The sequence below is a fragment of the Corythoichthys intestinalis genome, chromosome 22 (assembly GCF_030265065.1).
Source record: "Corythoichthys intestinalis isolate RoL2023-P3 chromosome 22, ASM3026506v1, whole genome shotgun sequence".
NCBI classification, from domain to species: domain Eukaryota; kingdom Metazoa; phylum Chordata; class Actinopteri; order Syngnathiformes; family Syngnathidae; genus Corythoichthys; species Corythoichthys intestinalis.
The window spans coordinates 30,258,379-30,279,001 of NC_080416.1; the positions used below are offsets into that span (position 1 = coordinate 30,258,379).

Sequence of the window (20,623 nt, forward strand, 5' to 3'; positions counted from 1 at the left end):
TTTTAATTGGAATAAGCAACTCCACATTGAAGATGACCTTTTTTTACGAGTCAAAGGTAAACTGGCAGTGGTAAAAAGAGTCCATTGATGATGAGAGGGAGTGGCAGAAAGTGTTCGGTGGGCAGTTTGGTAATAGAACAGGTGAATGGGCAGGCAGGCGTTCTGGCAGCAAGCAGAACAGGATCTAGAGGGAAAAGTGAGCTCAGTATGAGGATTGCAAGATCCTTTGTTAGCTGAAAGTCACGTAGTTGAGTTGTTGATCGAGTGATGATGAAATGCCAAGGACTGGTTTGAGTACCATAATTTTCTGACTAGAAGCAGCTACTTTTTTCCCTCATTTTGAACCCTGCGGCTAATAGTCCAGTCTGGCTTATTTGTTGATTTATTTGGGTGAATAGGTAACACTTTATTTTACAGTGGTGTCATTAGACTGCTATAAGATCATAATAATTGTGACATGACATTATCATGGGTATTAATGAATGCTTATGACAGATGTCACTATCATCCGGCAAATTATGTCTGTAACACAATTTATGTCCAGCTCGGATCTTTTGCATCTATTCAAAAGTGAGATAATTTGCTGGATGATACAAAATGACATCCACCATAAGCATTCATTAATGCTCATTGCAGTGTCATGTCATAATAATTAAGGGTGTAACGGTACATGCATTTGTATTGAACCGTTTCGGTATGTGGTGCTCGGTTCGGAACGGAGGCGTACCGAACGAGTTTCTGACGTAATGTTATGTATCCCTTACTTTTCGAGGCTGTGAGTCGATTGGGTTACAGTTTATTTGTGTAGATTATATTTACTCCGTATTCTCTACTACAATGAGGACCAACACGGTAGGACAGAATAACCCAGAAACGTCAACAGCGCGACAACGTGGCTGCCGCGAGAACGCAGTGAAACGTGGCCGTTAAAGTCAATCAGCCAATGCACACCAGTCGCAGTGCGGCCGCGTGTTAGACGCGTACCAGAAGAGGCTCAACACGATGCACGCGAAAAGAATGGCAGAGTTTATTATTTGACGCGAGACGCGACCCTCCTGCGTCAATACAATACCGGTAGCTAGGATCGGGACGACCGGAAGTCACTCGTGTAAAAATACGTTGGATCCGGTCGATTTTCAAACTAATATGCAATCGTAATCCACTTTTTGAGTCCATCAGATCTCTTGAGTGGTAGATCGGGGCACAGTTGACTTGTCTTTGTTGATTTACTGCTGTCTTCTCTGCTATAATAATAACCAACACGGCCCCGTGTTCAATACAAAACCCTCCTACCGCAACAAAACAAGTAGGAACTAATATTCACATACGTAGGTACTAAAGTTATACAACATAAAATATACAATATAAATGAATACTACATCACATTTGTAAAATATAAACACATAGTAAAATAAATAATAGCCCATTTAAATAAAATATATTGAAATGAGCTAAAACACCTGTAATTAAATAATAAGAATAATACACAGATCCTGCTTACACAATTAATTTATTAATTTCTGTGTGGCGCTTTATCTTGAGAAAATCCACCAATAAAGCTTTTGAAAACCGTTCATAAGAAAAAAAAATCATTGAGGCATTTCATTTGTAAAATACATGTTAAAATCTTTGTCATTGGGATTGCTTTTCTCTTTAGCACAGGACTTCTTTTTTCTTTCTTTGAGAACGAAAGCTGACCAATACACGGGGTCTGAAAGGCAAATTGTTGTTGGATTATCTTTAAATACCCGCTACTTTTTGAGCAGAATTCTAGCTTTGTGTCGGCTAATGTTGCTATTGTTGAAAGCACAAAGGTGTGTAATCAACAACTAGCACATTTATATTTTGCATTTTGTTTTCTTACTGTACCGAAAATGAACCGAACCGTGACCTCAAAACCGAGGTACGTAACGAACCGAGGTTTTTGTGTAATAATAATGATGGTCTTATGACAGTTTCATGGCGCACTATCAAATAAAGTGCTACCAAATACTAGATATATTAATTGATGAAACAACTGGAAGAGTAACTGAAGAAATTATTAGCACAGAACATGAATTTTGACTGTTATTTACATCTGTAGCGCTGCAATGAATGCTAGGAGGCATGTTGGACGACAACAGTGTTGTCAGCAGAGGTTGACTGTCTCCCCCAAGGGAGCACTGATGGCCAAATGAAGCTTCCTGAAGCAATGAATTCATGGTGGTTCATTTGGTCTTTTGACAGTGTTATGATGCTGCTGTCAAATAATGTGTTCCTGGTTAATACCTTTTGATGTAAACATCCAATAATACAATTAAGACAGCTGCGGCTTATAATCCAGTGCGGCTTATCACTGAACGAATGCCGTTTTCGTGTCAAATTTGGTGGGTGGCGGCCTATAGTCAGGTCCGCCTTATAATCCGAAAATTATGGGCTCACCCATCTGTGCAATAAAGGTAGTGACACAAATACACAAACACAAGGAGGAGGGGCTCAGTCTGAATAATAGTATTCAAACATTGAAACATTTACATCAACATAGCCTTCTTCCTCCATATGTTGCCATGCAACACATTTTGATATACTTAACTTGCAGACATGGCAGATCACTTGAATACACCAGCCATTTTATAAACGCTAGGTTGAATAACTTTTTTAACAGTCAAGCAGTGACTTCCTAACTCGATTATGACTTAATAAAGCACTTACCATACAAATTTGCCGTCCGCTGATGTGTCGTGACCGGTGTTGTTAATCTTACTTTAAAAAAGTAATTAATTACAGTTACAAATTACTTCTCCCAAAAAGTAATTGCGTTAGTAACTCAGTTACCTGAATGTGAGAATAATTAGTTACTTGGCAAAGTAACTGGTGATAATTTTCATGTTTTTTTTTTTCTCAAAAAAAAAAAAAAAAAAAAAAAAAAAAAAAAAAAAAAAAACAGAAATAGGTCACACAATGTGAAGTTTAAAGGGTTTTTTTTCGGGACAATTGGCCCTAGCCCAATTCTTTACCCTAAACTTAACTAGACACAGGGGGATTGCGGATATTGCGATAACTAAATAGTAACCTTTGCTATGTGTGGAAGTCATTTAATGTTGTGAATCAACCCTTAAAGTTGTTGAAATTGCTCCCACTATTTCATTAGTTCCCTTCTATTTTCGACATGTGTAAGTTTTAAAACTGTTTCATCATTTAAAGATGATGATTAAGTTTTGCCGATTTAGGAGTATTTTAGCTATAAAGTTACTTAGGTTCGCTAGGAAGATTCTCTACAACAGAGCTTTCTTGAGAAGTTTACTGCTTTAAAATGGCGGCTGTTTACTAACGCATCTAGTTCTTTATAATACTTGTTGCTAATGCCGCCGTGTCTGTCATTTGCATCTAGTTCTGTATATATGTGATATCTACCGAAGCATCATGTGGGCGTAGTTTGAAGGCTATCGGCTCCAGTCAGGTATTATTGGAGCCACCTAGCATAGTAGCATCGCGTTTGCAACGGCGTCACACTCCCTTGCCTCCTCCCCACTCCTGCTCTGCCTTCTCGTCTCCGTGAGTCCGTCTTTTTCAGACTTTTATCGCGTCAGTCAACCAACAACCTTTCCCGCCTCAGTAACGGTAACGGCGTTGCCAAGATGAGAAAAGTAATTAATTAGATTCCTCACTACAGAAGAAAATAACGCCGTTAGTAGTGCCGTTATATTCTAACGCCGTTATTAACAACTGGTCGTGACTCCTGCGTGCTCTTCTGTTTAGTTGCCTTTCAGGTGTGCGCTGACAGTGACGTCACATGTCGACCATTAAATTTCAGATATTGAACGCAAGCGGTCTGCACGGTCCGCCCCGGAACAGTGCGTAACCTATCACTTGGACTGTCATAGTGCTAATCCAGGCCACATCTGGCGGACTGACGTTAAGCGGGCGTGATTGCTATGCGGATCTGGCGAGCTGAGGCCGGATCCGGCACGCAGTCGCCAGCTATTGGCGTTGTTGATTCCGTGTTTTTTTTTTGTTTTTTTTTTAAACAGTGACGAGTAAAAGTAAAAACAATACCTCGATTCTTGGCTTGAGCGAATTGATAACCATTTAAGATGCAAAGTATCATGATATATCACCATTTGGATATTTTGCCACACCCTTCTAAGTTCATATATGTCATTAATTTTAGTGCCAAATGAATACATTTTATTCATCCAATAAATTGTCAAAATAATGAATTTGTAACTTGTTTTATTTTTCCAAATAGATTCAATCCAATTGGCATTCATCCAAGCACCAACCTTTTTAAGTCACATCAAAAATTAATATAAAATACATACTGTACTTGCAAAATGAATGAATTAGCTTATTTTAATGGTTAATAAAGTGGTATGAAAAAGTATCTGAGACTTTTGGAATTTGTCACATTTCTGCAAAAAATCACCATCAAATGGGAGCTGACCTTTTTGTCAAAATCGCACAGATGAAAAAAAAATGTCTGCTTTAACTAAAACCACCCAAACATTTATAAGTTTTCATATTTTAATGATGATAGTATGCAAACAATGACAATGATGAAAAATAAGTGAACCATCACATTTAATATTTTGTGCCCCCCTTCGGCAGTAATAACTTTAATCAGACGCTTCCTGTAGCTGCAGATCAGTCTGGAACATGGATCAGGACTAATCTTGGCCCATTATTCTCTCCAAAACTGCTGTAGTTCAGTCAGATTCCTGGGATGTCTGGCATGAATTGTCGTCTTTGGGTCATGCCACAGCATCTCCATGGGGTTCAAGTCTGGACTCTGACTTGGCCACTCCAGAATGTGTATGTTGTTCTTCTGAAACTATTCTGAAGTTGATTTACTTCTGTTTTGGATCATTGTCTTGTTGCAGCATCCATCCTCTTTTCAGCTTCAACTGTCTGACAGACAACCTCAAGTTTTCCTGCAAAACATCCTGATAAACCTTTGAATTAATTCTTCCATTCATGATTGCAAGTTGTCCAGGCCTTGAAGTAGCGAAACAACCCCAAATCATGATGCTCCCTCCACCATCCTTCACGGTGGGAACGAGGTGTTGATGTTGTTGAGCTGTTCCATTTTTCCTCCACACATGAGTTGTGTGTTACTCCCAAACAATTCTACTTTGGTTTCATCAGTCCTCAAATTATTTTGCCGAAACCTCTGTGCAGTGTCCAAGTGCCAACATTAAACGAGCAACAATGTTTTTTTTAGACAGCAGTGGCTTCCTCCGTGGAGTCCTTCCATGAACACCATAGTTTTACATATAGTTGATGATATTGGACTGTGCCAGTGATTTCTGTAAGTCTTTAGCAGACACTCTAGGGTTCTTTTTTTACCTCTCTGAGTATTCTGCGCTGACATCTTTGCGTCATCTTTGGTAGACGGGCACTCCTTGAGAGAGAAGCAACAGTGCCAAACTCTCGATTTGTAGACAACTTCTCTGACGATTGATTGATAACACCCAGACTTTTAGAGATGGTTTTGTATCCTTTCCCAGTTTCATTCAAATCAACAATCCTTGATCGCAGGTCTTCAGACAGCTCTTTTGACCAAGCCATGATGCACATCAGACAATGCTTTTTATCAAGACAATAGTTAGCTGGGATAGGCTCCAGCACCTCCGCGACCCTCGTGAGGAAAAGCGGCATGGAAAATGAATGAATGAATGAATTCTTACCAGGTGTGTGTTTTATAGTGGGCAGAGCAGCTTTAAACCACTCATCAGTGCTTGGGCACACACCTGACTTAAATTGTTTGTTAAAATTTGGTTTCAATTGCTCTTTATGTCTCCTTAGGCAGAGTCAGGCATTGTCTGCATGCTATCCTCATCAAAATACGAAAATCTATAAATGTTTGGGTGGTTTTCGTTAAAGCAGACACTTTTTTTCATCCGTGTGATTTTGACAAAAAGGTCAGCTCATATTTGATGGTGTTTTTTTTTTTGCAGAAATGTGAGAAATTCCAAAAGGTTCAGATACTTTTTCATAGCACTGTATATTCTTTGTACCGTAATATATATGCAAAAAAGGATGGAATTTTTACTTTAATTTAAAAAACATTTATATTGTTTTTTATTGGTTTATTTTTAAGCAGTTAATTAACAAGGAAAAATATATTTTAAAAAACAGTAAAATGTGAAATTTTTAATGAGGCCTGCAACATATACAATGTCTAATAAAAGTCTTTTATGCGGAAACACTCGACTTGTCTTCCATGCCTATATCATTAAGTGTCCGGATGCAGCGTTGACTTTTTGGTACCCGTTGTTATGACGCAAATCATTTGGCGAAACTTTTCACACGCCGGCTCGGACATTAGCAGGTTATTACAAAACGCTCTCACTCACACAAGCGAGGATGACACAGGCATCCTTTTTCGAAATGGTGAGACCAAAAGAGGATGTGGCCAACCTCGCATGTCTATGTGTCTTCCTTATCTGCTGTCCTCTTCTTCTCAAAACCTCTTCTTTGTTTTTTTCTCGGACCGCATGCAGCGGCGATGCTGATCGACAAATGATCTGACAAAGGACGGAAACATCACGTGAGTTTCTCCGAGTCTTCAATCTATTGAATAGGTATAAACTTGTAATAGTAGTGAAAGAAGTAGTAGTGTGTATTGCTACTGCACAAACAGAGTTGTTTTTAGGATATATATCTATACTAAGTAGACGTCGACCGATATGGGCTTTTCAATGCTGGTGCTGATATCTAAAAAAAATTTCAGCCAATTGCCGATATCCAAACCGATTTTTTAAAACGATTTGAGGCCGATATACTTTTTGTTTTTAAAGCGCGTATATTATGAAAGGCAACAATTTCCTTTTATGATTATACACACTCAGATGGTACATTATTTTCAAATAATTAAACAAACCAGGATGTAACGACAAGACGTAAACACGTGAGAGTCAAGAAGATTCTCGCCATGAAAGCTAATGCTACGCTAATGCTATGAGTTACCGTAATTTTCGGACTATAAGACGCTACTTTTTTCTACAGTTTGAATCCTTCAGTTTGAATCTTATAGTCCAGTGCGGCTTATTTGTTGATTTATTTGGAATGATAGGTAACACATGCCTCCTAGCATGCATTGCGGCGCTACAGATGTAAATAACCATCAAAATTCATGTTCTGTGCTAATTATTTCTTCAGTTACTGTTCCAGTTGTTTCATTAATAGCTTGTTTTTGTATTTTATAACACTTTATTTGATAGCGGTGTCATAAGACCGTCATAGATTAATTTAGTAGTCGATTAATCGATGAACTAGTTAGTTCGAATAATCGAGTAATCGGATAAGGAACATAAAAAATTAAAATGATTGACCTGAGCCTCAAACGGTATAATAAAACAAATAAATGAGGATATATGTGCAACAAAAGATGAAATTGACTAACTTACATTGCAAAAGTCAGCTTGTTTAAATGCTATAAAATGCCAAAGTTTTTGACAATGCTCTTAACAAATAGTTCAAACACATGATCTCACAAAAAACGACTAAATGTACCTTTAAACTAAATTACAACTGCATTAAAAAAACAAACTTAGCTTATGTTGGTCTTAACAGGGAGCAGCTGGATTCAGCCATGTGAAATGAGGCAGACTAGAGGGCAGTGTATTCAACCAAATCAATGAAACTAAATGCAAACACTTTCAAAACAAACCATTACAACACCAGTTTAATTAAACAAATACTGGAGGCGGCAAAATTTAATTCGAATATTCATTTTCTAATCGAATACTCGGGTTAATCGATTAATCGTTGCAGCACTATAATTATGACATGACACTATCATGGGCATTACTGAATGCTTGTGTCATCCGGCAAATTATGTTACTGACTCCATTTATGTCCAGCTCGGATCTTGTACATCCATTCAAAATGGAGATAATTTACGGGATGACACAAATGATATCTGTCATAAGCATTCATTAATGCTCATGGCATGTCTTGTCATAATTATGACTGTCTTATGACAGTCTTATGGCGCCACTCTCCAATAAAGTGTTACCAAATACCTTAACTAGCAATTAATGAAACAACTGGAACAGTAACTGAAGAAATAATTAGCACAACATGAATTTTGCTTGTTATTTACATCTGTAGCACAGCAAGGCATGCTAGGATGTATGTTGGACAACAACAGATTTGACAGCAGGTGGCAGCTGAAGTTGACTCTCTCCCCCCAAGGGAGCAGTAATGGCCAAATGAAGCTTCTTGAAGCAATGATGGTGGTTCATTTGGTCTTCTGACCGTCGTACGATCCCGCTGTCTAATAAAGTGTTCCTGGTTAATATCTTTTGGTGTTAATATCCCATAATATAGTTAGCACAGCTGCGGTTTGTAGTCCAGCACGGCTTATCCATGAACAAATACCGTTTTCGTGTCACATTTGGTGGGTGCGGCTTATAGTCAGGTGCGCCTTATAGTGCGAAAATTACGGTACATTTACAGTTTAACAATCACTCAGTAACAAGGGCGTAAGTTTGGTTCTTAATATTGGTAGGGACGATATAATAGCGTAACCTGCATTTACACTTTTTGCTGGGGACGGGACATTAATTAGACCAAACAGATTGGGTGAACCTAATTACCGTATTGGCCCGAATATAAGACGGTGTTTTTTGCATTGTAATAAGACTGAAAAAGTGGGGGTCGTCTTATATTCGCGGTCTAGACATTATACCCATTCACGACGCTAGATGGCGCCAGATATCATTGAAGCGATGTTCTGTCATGACAGATCTAAGCTTCTCTCAAGTTTAACCAGTTTTCATAATTTTATTGCAATGTTTTTCCTTATTCAGATTTGTTTCAAGACTACAGTTACAGTTAGACTTCACTTTGATGGTTAATGCAGTTATTGCAATTTTGTTGTTTGGTTTATTTACATTTCGAAAACCAGAAGCCATTCATTCACAAATGTGATTGCACTTTAGTTTACATATTTAAATGTTCAGATATTAAGATTTGAATGAGGCAAAATAACATGTTTTTTCTCTCAAATATATTGTTATAATCATTTGTTTCAGATGTACTGTAATTATTTTCTGTATAAAAATGAATTTGGTGTTCAGAAAGTCTTTTTTTCAAACGTGAGTCTTGAAAAACGGGGTGGTTTTATAATCAGGGCCGTCTTATATACGGGCCAATACGGTAATTAGGTTCACCCAATCTGTTTGGTAAATCTGTTAGGTAAATGATCAATGCAAAATAAATCTGTATTGACTTATACTAACTTTCACACTGCAAATGTATAACGTCTTAATCTGTTAATTTTTCTTAAATCTAGTCGAATAATTTCCTCCATCTTGTTTTGAGTATTAAAGACTAGTTAACAGATTAATGCATCAGATCGTGCCACTTAAATTAGGTAAATATTACTATTTGTTCTTATTAAGCCCATACATATAAAATAATTTCACCTAAATCAAGAAAAATTTGTTTTCAACTAATGTTTTGAACCATATCTATTCTTGAATTAAGAAAATGTATGACAAAAAAAAGTTTTTTTGTTGCTTAAAATAAGTGTGTTAAGATTATTATTATTATTATCAACATCAGCTAGCTATTTTCTTTTTCTTTTTTATTGGATTGGATTTTATTAGCCAATTTAAATTGCAATATTTTATAATTTATATTAACATGCACAAGAAATACAAATTTATTAATCATCTCCTAACTATCCAGGAATGCAAAAATATACATTTGTCTTAAGACCACTCAAAATTGTCTGTCTAAATACAGTGTATTACAAAAGTGAGTACACCCCTCGCATTTCTGCAGATATTTAAGTATAACTTTTCATAGAACAACACTGACAAAATGACACTTTGACACAATGAAAAGTAGTCTGCATGCAGCTTATATACCGTATTGGCCTGAATATAAGACGGCCCTGATTATAAGACGACCCCCTCTTTTTCATGACTGAAGTTTGAAAAAACACTTTTTGAACACCAAATTAATCTTTATACAGAAAATAATTACAGTACATCCGAAACAAATGATTATAACAATATATTTGAAAGAATAAGCATGTTATTTTGCCTCATTCAAATCTTAATATCTGAACATTTAAATATGTAAACTAAAGTGCAATCACATTCGTGAATGAATGGCTTCTGGTTTTTGAAATGTAAATAAACCAAACAACAAAATTGCAATAACTGCATTAACCATCAAAGTGAAGTCTAACTGTAACTGTAGTCTTGAAACAAATCTGAATAAGAAAAAACATTGCAATAAAACAACGCAAACTGGTTAAACTTGAGATAGCTGAGATCTGTCATGACAGAACATTGCTTCAATGATATCTGGCGCCATCTAGTGTCGTGAATGGGTATAATGTCTAGACCGCGAATATAAGACGACCCCCTCTTTTTCAGTCTTATTTTAATGCAAAAAATACCGTCTTATATTCGGGCCAATACGGTAAAAGAGTTAATTTATTTTCCCCTCAAAATAACTCAAAATATAGCCATTAATATCTAAACCCCTGGTAACAAAAATGAGTACACCCCTTAGTGAAAGTTGTCAATATTAACATATGTACAACATATCAACTGTCAATATTTTTTGTGGCCACCACTATTATCCAGAACTGCCTCTTTGACTCCTCCATGACGACGTTGAGGAGCTGCCGTATATTTGAGACTTTGCGCACCTCCACCTTCCGCTTGAGGATCCCCCAAAGATGTTCTATTGGGTTCAAGTCTGGAGCTTAGCTTAGCCAGTCCGTCACCTTTACCCTCAGCCTCTTCAGTAAAGCAGGGGTCATCTTGGAGGTGTGTTTGGGGTCATTGTCATGCTGGAACACTGCCTTGCGACCCAGTTTCTGGAGGGCCGGGATCATGCTCTGCTGCAGTATTTCACAGTACATGTTGGAGTTCATGTTTCCCTCAATGGAATGTAACACTCCAACACCTGCAGCACTCATGTATCCCCAGACCATGACATTCCCACCACCATGTTTGACTGTAAGTGTGACACGCTTATCTTTGTACTCCTTACCCGGTCGCCGCAACACATGCTTGAGACCATCGGAACAAAACAAATTCATCTTCGTCTCATCAGACCATAGACATGGTTCCAGTAATCCATGTGCTTTGTTGACGTGTCTTCAGCAAACTCTTTGCGGGCTTTCTTGTGTATCTTGTATCACTGTGAAGAAGAGGCTTCCTCCTGGGGTGACAGCCATGCACACCAATTTGATGTAGAGTGCGGCGTATGGTCTGAGCACTAACAGGCTGACCCCCCACCTCTTCAATCTCTGCAGCAATGCTGACAGCACTCCTGCAAGGATCTTTCAAAGAAAGCATTTGGCTGTGACGCTCAGCACGTGAGCTCAGCTTCTTTGGACGACCAACCCGAGGCCTGTTCTGAGATGACCCTGCACTTTTAAAATGCTTAATGATCTTAGCCACTGTGCTGCAGCTCAGTTTCAGGTGTTTGCAATGTTCTCGTAGCCTGGCCATCTTCATGTAGCGCAACAATACGTCTTTTAAGATCCTCAGAGAGTTCTTTGCCATGTCGTGCCATGTTGGAACTTTCAGTGACCAGTATGAGAGAGTGTGAGAGCTGCACTACAAATTTGAACACACCTGCTCCCTATGCACACCAAGTAACACTAACGAGTCACATGACATTTTGGAGGGAAAATGACAAGCAGTACTCAATTTGGACATTTAGGGATGTAGTTTCTAAGGGGTGTACTCACTTTTGTTGACAGGGGTTTAGATATCAATGGCTATATTTTGAGTTATTTTGAGGGGAAAATGAATTAACTATGAAATAAGCTGCACACAGACTACTTTTCATTGTGTCAAAGTGTCATTTTGTCAGTGTTGTGCCATGACAAGATATACTTAAATATCTGCAGAAATGCGAGGGGTGTACTCACTTTTGTGATACACTGTAAATATAACAATAAACATCTTAGTCAGGGAATAACAAAATTAAATATCAGAAATGGGGCCGTGCTTTAGGTAAAACAGTCTAGGGCTGTCAAAATTATCACGTTAACGGGCGTTAATTAATTTTTTTAATTAATCACGTTCAAATATTTGACGCAATTAACGCACTTGCCCAGCTCAGACAGATTTAAATGACAGTGGAGTGAAAGGCCCACTTGTTAATTGTGTTTTGCGGAGTTTTGCTGCCCTCTGCTGGCGCTTGGGTGCGACTGATTTTATAGTGTAAGTAATTATTGCCATCAACAATGGCGGGCTACTAGTTTATTTTTTGATTGGAATTTTTACAAATTTTATTAAAACGAAAACATTAAGAGGGGTTTTAATATAAAGTTTCTATAACTTGTACTAACATTTTTCATAAAGAACAACAAGTCTTTCTTTCCATGGATCACTTTAACAGAATGTTAATAATGTTAATGCCATCTTGTTGATTTATTGTTATAATAAACAAATACAGTCCTTATGTACCGTATGTTGAATATATATATATCCATCTTGCGTCTTATCTTTCCATTCCAACAATAATTTACAGAAAAATATGGCATATTATATAGATGGTTTGAATTGCGATTAATTATGATTAATTACGATTAATTAATTTTTAAGCTGTAATTAACTCGATTAAAAATTTTAATCGTTTGACAGCCCTATAAAACACTAATGCTTTTGTCCACAAGCACAGCCTAACTCAACAAAAAAATTAAGGCTCCTTTGAGCTGCTTTAAGACCACATAAATAATATTAAAATGAAAATTGGGGAGAAGGGAGTAAACCTCGGTTCGCTACATTTCTCAGTTTAATTAACGTTAACAGTAGAAAACACAAGAGATTGATGTCATAGTTGTACTAAATTCATTTTGTTCATTCATTAAATTCATTTTTTTTGTTTCTGTACATTGGCTGAAGTGCGTGTCCAGACAGACGCCGGCCGTCGACGATGGGTTGCGCTTGCTGCAAGCACAAGAAGTCGGCAAAACTGGAAGCGGCCGCCTTGACGGGCGCCGCTGACGCTTCCGTGCCGTCACCCGTCGAAAGCGACGGCGCCTTATCCTCGGGGGTGCCGCCAGTGGGACGATACTGCCCGGACCCCACCCAGGCCATACCGGACTTCAATAAGGGATTCTCAACCGCTGCCATCTTCCCAAACTCCAACACGCAACATTGGGCCACTGGAGTCACAAGTAGGGGTTGCTTTATATTTCAAAAGTATGTTTTAAAATGCATTAATAAATAACTTATATTGAAGCTATTTTGATTAACAACAGAGATTAATTTAAATGTAAAATGATTAAAAAATGAATTCGTCTGGCAGCTGATGTCAGTCACTAACACCAAGATGATAAAGGCAGTACTTAAGGTGTTCAGTTTCACTTTAAAAGGACCGACAACACGTAGTAACTCTGTGTTTTTTCAATGTATTAAACAAGATTTTTTCTGGGACGCACATCAACGATGATGTCTGTCCCTTTAAGAAAAATCTTTTTAATCCAAATAGAACTACTTTGTGTTTACTCCACGTATTCATTCCATGATTTTTACCTCCGCCAGTAAGTGAAACCTTCGGAAGGCGGAGCTTATGTATTAGGATTCATATGTCTGTATTATATATGTATATATATTAAGGGTGTAACGGTACATGTATTTGTATTGAACCGTTTCGGTTCGGGGTCCTCGGTTCGGTGCGGGGCCGCACCGAACGAGTTTCTGACGAAATGTAAAATGCTGTCAAATTTAGCGCGGTAATGGGCTGTAATTATTTTTTTTTTTATTAATCACGTTAAAATATTCAACGCATTTAACGCAAGCGCGGAATGCCCGCTCATGCTTCCCATAATCCCACTGTTACGTCCCACGGACGGCTGCTAAGGGTGTAACATAAAACGAGACACGCACACAAGTTGCAAGTGGACACAAATTTATTGACACAAGTCGAACTCGCAATGAACAAAATATACAAAATGCGGAAGAAGCTGGCTTCAGCGTAAGCCCAGGCCAAAACAACAAACAAAATGAAACTACGCTTGAACCCCACCCGCTAAGTAAACCCTGATCGTAAAAAAGAAAAAACAATACAGCCACTGGCACTAACCTGGCTTCTACACAAAACAAAACGGGTTGAACGAAAACGGCAGTTTACCTCTACTGCTGCGGTGATCTTATTTACAGTGGTGAACACAAACGATCCAATAACGAATGAACACAAAAGACCTCACCGAAAAAGCGGGAGTGTAACAAAATAGCGATCAAATGCACAGGTGAATGAATAGCGAGCAAACAGCGAGCGAGGAGGGACGCGGCACGTATGCTGTCAAATGCGTAGTTGCGAACTCGGAGTGTTGACTGTAAAATGACGAGCGGTCAGATGACTTTTGTTAACGCTGCCTTTATTTGGTTAACAAGACTCAGGCACAATACAACACACACGCGGGTATGCATGCTCAAACAACGGCCAAATAGTATTACCCAGAGCCGTATTACCGTGTATCGGATTAGCTGCCGTCAAGCAAGTGTCGTTATTGCCGCAAATGTAAACAAAGCGCTGCATAATGGATACATGTCAGACAGCGGCTAGTTCGGGTGGCCCGTCAGCGGCGGTGACGTCGTCAGCCCGTCCGGCGTCAATCAGAGTACGCCACGTTGGGAGGGGAGGCAGCCAGCTGGCAGATGCGGCGATCAGATGACTGACAGTCTCAAAAAAGATAACAATTAAACGGCCAGGGCCGTCGCACCACATACAGTAGAAGTGCAGTGAGCAGCGTGGGTAACGGTTATATGTTAACATGGAAGATGGTTGGCCCTCTGGGTGGGGAACTCAAATTAAAAAAGAATATAGATGGAACAACTCTTCACTTCAGTGTTGCAACTGTTCAACTTTGCACATCAGATATTTATTTTAAAGAAAAAGTCTTAGCCAAAGTTATTTTTTATTTAGTTTTTCATAATATCTACATTTCAGAATATTGTATTTTCTATTATTGAGCAGAATTCTAGCTTTGTATGGACTAATGTTCCTATTGTTGAAAGCACAAAAGTGTGTAATAAACAACTAGCACATTTATATTTTGCATTTTGTTTTCTTACTGTACCGAAAATGAACCGAACCGTGACCTCAAAACCGAGGTACGTACCGAACCGAGATTTTGGTGTACCGTTACACCCCTAATATATATATATATATATATATATATATATATATATATATATATATATATATATATATATATATATATATATATATATATATATATATATATATATATATATATATATAAAACACACATATATATGCATATATATGTGTTCATGAACCACACACGTTTGTGACCTTTGACCTCATTACCCCCAAATTGAATCATCTCTTCTGTTCATATTACAAACATATCCGGCGAGTCTGATAATAATTTTATATATATATATATATATATATATATATATATATATATATATATATATATATATATATATACACACATATATATATATATATATATATATATATATATATATACATATATAAATATATGTGACCCCAAAATTGAATCACGCTTCTGTTCATTTTGCAAAAATATCCTGTGAGTTCCTTTTTTTTTTTTTTCTTTTTTTGGTCGTCTTTGAGTTATTCTAAAGAAAAAATTGTTTCTGACCTCTGAGACTTTTGACCTTTGACATAATGACACCAGAATTTCACCTCTTCTATTTAATATTTTACATATGTATATGCCTGTATTTCTGAGTTTTGGAAAATTAACATCTTTGCGACTTTTCACCTTGTTACCCCAAATTGAATCACCTCTTCTATACATGTTACAAACATAACCTGCAAGTTTGATTATAATCCCTTTGGTCGTTTTTTGCCTTATCTTAATGAATAAAAATCTTTCTGACCTCTTCAAGTTTTGACCTTTGACATCACGGCACAAGAATTTAAATGCCTCTTGTGTTTTATAGGCGTTCAAATTCTCAGCTGACTTTTGTCTTTATGAACATACAAACATATCTCGCAAGTTTGATAACTATCCCTTTATTTGTTCCTGAGCGATCTTGAAGACAAAATTGTTTTGACCTCTGTGACCTTTGACTTTTGACCTCATGACACCAGAATTTAATCGCCTTCACTGTTTTATATTTTATATGTACTGTATTTCACTATTTTTGTGTTCATGAACATAAACATGTTTGTGACCTTTGACCTCATTACCCCTGAATTAAATCATCTCTTCTGTTCATATTACAAACATAACCTGCAAGTACTGGACTGTCTCAGGAAATTAGAATACACAATATTCTAATTTTTTGAGACAGTCCTGTGTATATATACAGGACTGTCTCAGGAAATTAGAATACACAATATTCTAATTTCCTGACTGTCTCAGGAAATTAGAATATTGTGTATTCTAATTTCCTGAGACAGTCCTGTATATATACACAGGACTGTCTCAAAAAATTAGAATATTGTGTATTCTAATTTCCTGAGACAGTCCAGTATTACAACAATCCTTTTATTCGTTCATTAGGTATCTTGAAGACAAACTTGTTTCTGACCTCTGTGACCTTTGACCTCGTGGCACTAGAATTTAATCGCCTTCTGTTTTATATTGTGTTTATATATATATATATATATATATATATATATATATATTATATATATTATATTTATTATATATATATTAAGGCTGTCAAAATTATCGCGTTAACGCGCGGTAATTATTTTTTTAAATTAATCACATTAAAATATTTGACGCAATTAACGCACATGTCCCGCACTGCCCCATGTCAGACAGTATTCTGCCTTTTGGTAAGTTTTACAGCAAGGTTTTTTTTGTGCTGTCTAACAGCGAACTCTTGTGGTCGCTTTGCGACATGGTTTATTGCTTTCTTGCCAGTTCAATATGGCTGCATGACGTCTCGGGCTGACGCCTACGTTGTAATGTTGTGCTTATATGATCCTTGGACAAGATTTGTCCGTAAGTATGGTTGTTGTCAAGAATGTACATATTATGTTAGTAAGCAAAATGTTATATTTTTTGTATGAGATGCTTTTTGTTTATGTTTAGTGAACCTGTATAGCGTGCTAAGTTAACGTTGTTGCTTATGCAATGCTTGTGTACTTTTTTTTTGTAGTTTCACTACGGTCTAAAGAGGACAATGGTTTGAGGCCATTTTATTAATAAATCAGATGAAAAAGGAAGAAGTCTGATTATTAAGGCGCCGTTCACTAGCTGTTTAGCTTTGGAAAAAGTAGACGCTTCGGAGTGAGGACAGCATAGACAGATTTAAATGACAGTAGAGTGAAATGCCCACTACAGTCCTTATGTACTGTATGTTGAATGTATATATCCATCTTGTGTCTTATCTTTCCATTCCAACAATTCATTTTACAGAATATACATATAATTTACAGAAAAATATGGCATATTTTATAGATGGTTTGAATTGCGATTAATTGCGATTAATTCCGATTAATTAATTTTTAAGCTGTAATTAACTCGATTAAAAATTTTAATCGTTTGACAGCCCTAATATATATATATATATATATATATATATATATATATATATATATATATATATATATATATATATATATATATATATATATATATATATATATATATATATATATAAAATTCTTTTTGTGTTCATGAACATAAACATGTTTGTGACCTTTGACCTTATTGCCCCATCAAACATATCCTGCAAATTTCATAACAATCTTTATCTGTTCATGAGATATTTTGAAGACAAACTTGTTTCTGACCTCTGTGACGTATGACCTTTGACCTCAAGATACCAGAATTTAATCGCCCCTTCTGTTTTATATGTATATGTATATAATATATATATATATATATATATATATATATATATATATATATATATATATATATATATATATATATATATATATATATATATAATGTCTTTCTTTTTGTGTTTGTGAACAAAAAAAAAGTCCCTTCATTCATTCTTGAGTTATCATGAACACAAACATACAGAAAAATAGACACACGGAATCAAGTACATAACTTCGGCCTTCGTTAAGTTTGAGCTACTGACAGAGGTAAAACTAAGACTGTATTTTATGTACGTAGATATAAATAACAAACATGCACAAATGCATTTAAAGCCAATAGTGAGTAGCAATTTTCTGTAAGTACAATACATGTTAAGACTTTACAAGCTTGCAAGAACAACATTTCTCATAAAATTCGACCCAAACAAAAGATGACGAAATCTAACTTCCTCTTGAAATGTAGTAAAAATCCCAGTTATTGTTGATGGAGTCCCAAAATAGTGGCTTTTTTTGAGGGGGTCTTTTTTTGCACTACAGGCGGTGGCGTCACGCTTTTCATCGCGCTTTACGACTATGACGCTCGCACTGAGGATGACCTCACCTTCCAGAAAGGAGAAAAGTTTCAAATCATCAACAACACGTGAGTGCAAACGCAGTCGTTCTTTGACTTTACGGTCCAATTCCTTACTTGACAATTTTGTGTTTGTTGCAGCGAGGGCGACTGGTGGGAGGCTCGTTCTTTGGACACGGGCAACGCCGGCTACATCCCGTCCAACTATGTCGCTCCGGTCGACTCCATACAGGCCGAGGAGTGAGTACGCGCGGCCGCCCGTGAGCGCGTCTTTGTCCGTTGTGACCGAACGTTGCCGTGGCGACAGGTGGTATTTCGGAAAGATGGGGAGGAAGGATGCGGAGAGACAGCTGCTGGGCCACGGCAACCAGAGGGGGACTTTCCTCATTCGCGAGAGCGAGACTACCAAAGGTTGAGTGGCCACACACGTGCGCACACACACGCTTCATTGGAACTTACTGATGAGAACACATGTGTCAAACTCGTCTTCTTCACAACCATTATTTCATCCAATTAATTGGAATTTTTTTTGAAAGTTTATTCTTTGTTAGAGACATTGTTGGGGGGGGGTGTTTTTTGGGTGCGTCTTAATAGCAGGTGTTCTTATTATTATTCATTTCGCAGTTCTATTTTTCATTAAAATAATTAAGAAAGCCCTGCGATTGGTTGGCAACCGATTCAGGGTGTACCCCGCCTACTGCCCATCGTTAGCTGGGATTGGCTTCAGCACCCCTGCAACCCTAGTGAGGATAAGCGGCTCGGAAAATGAATGAATGAATGAATAAATTAATAAATAAGATTTGGGAAAAACAGTAATTTATCTTGAAATGTTTTTTATTTGAAAAAAACTATTCTTATTTATGTTTAATGTACTTTTAAATATGCTATTAATTATATTTTAAAAAATCAAACTTTTTTTCTTTTTATTTATTTTTCAATTTTTTTTCTATATAAAATCACTAAAAACGGAAAACAAGTAGATATTCTCTTATTTTTTAATGTTTTTTTTTTTTATTAAATAGGGAAAAACAGGATTTTAAAAAAATTGTTATTTATTGTATTAAAATTTTAAAAAGTGGAAAAAGCAGTTTATTTTAAATTTTCAAAAACATCTGAAGATCTGTAATCCTTGCTCTTTCAATAAAGTGCCTGTGACAGGATAAAAAAAGTCTTAACCCTTAAATACCTGCAACATGAAGCAATTATCAGAGAATCCCAAAATTTTAAAAATAAGGTTCTAATGAAACCTTTTTTCAAATTTGTAAAAAGAAAAGAATGAAAAAAAAATGAATACGTGTAATAAGCGCTCTGATATCTATACCCTTGCTAAATCCTGTTTGTTTTTCTCATGGAACCTGCAGATGCATGTGTTGACTTGCATCCATCTTTTTTTTTTCAAAAAGAATTGTCAAAATTCTGAATTAGTCTCAAAATCATGAAATTTTAGGTGTATCAAATGTGATACGTTTGGCAATAAAAAGTTAAATAGCATTATTATGTGAATTAGAATCATATTTTGAGACGATTCGACTATGTACAACAATTTGGCAAAGCGCAGATGACGAGGAATTAGTCTTTTAATCTGCCGTTTAGCCATGCCTACCATTATAGGGCTCTAGCGTCCCCAACAGGAGGATGACGTCGGCAGGGTCATAGTTTCGTCTGATTTAGAATTCACCCCACTGAGAGATAATTATTCAAAATGAGGAAAATGCGACGAAGAGAGCCGCAAAATGTCATTGTTTCAGTCTCTCTACGCCAATATTTTTACTTTGTATTGAAGTATTTTTCCCCAACTGCTAAATAAATGGTATGGTCATGACAAATAACAGTCTTGTGCTAAATGGAATATGAAATATTAAAAATGCATATACGACGTGACGAAATTTACTCCATAATGATCAAAACTGTACACGTCTTCCACCTATATTGGCCACCGGAGTTAGTCCGGCTTTTGTCATTTCCCTTCCGCGGATTCAGAGAGCGTAAACAAACCAGGAGGCGTGACAGCTAGGCGACATGCTAACCCGAACAGAGTGATGTTTCAAAGTCTTTTTCTCGGCTTTCGAAGCGAAAAATCACACTATCCGGGATCATCTCACACGGCGGCGGGGTTGTCGATTGGCTTCGCCGATCAGCAACCCGCCCAGCGGCAGGCAAGTTGCAGTTCGTAACTTGTGACTCATTCCCCTGCTGCGGGCAGGAGAGCCAGGGAAGCAGCTGGCCAAACCGGCCAACGTCGGAGGAGCGCGTAGCTGCCACATGGTCAATACCAGTGTTGTCAATAACGCGTTA

At 37.1% G+C, this 20,623-nt stretch overlaps 1 protein-coding gene across 5 annotated transcripts in view; it reads left to right on the forward strand.

Annotated features, from left to right (window-relative positions):
- yrk (Yes-related kinase) overlaps positions 1 to 20,623 on the forward strand; it is a 76,656-nt gene that overhangs the window by 23,602 nt on the left and 32,431 nt on the right. For 2 of the 5 annotated variants that reach the window (XM_057827267.1, XM_057827268.1), the window contains exons 2-6: positions 6,483 to 6,529; positions 12,870 to 13,144; positions 18,295 to 18,397; positions 18,470 to 18,568; positions 18,636 to 18,739. In XM_057827267.1, the coding sequence (XP_057683250.1) occupies positions 12,901 to 13,144; positions 18,295 to 18,397; positions 18,470 to 18,568; positions 18,636 to 18,739 (550 nt within the window). In that variant the 5' untranslated portion in view covers positions 6,483 to 6,529; positions 12,870 to 12,900. Of the gene's footprint in view, positions 1 to 6,482; positions 6,564 to 12,869; positions 13,145 to 18,294; positions 18,398 to 18,469; positions 18,569 to 18,635; positions 18,740 to 20,623 lie in introns of all 5 variants that reach the window. The other 3 variants (XM_057827264.1, XM_057827265.1, XM_057827269.1) reach the window with 2 other exon arrangements.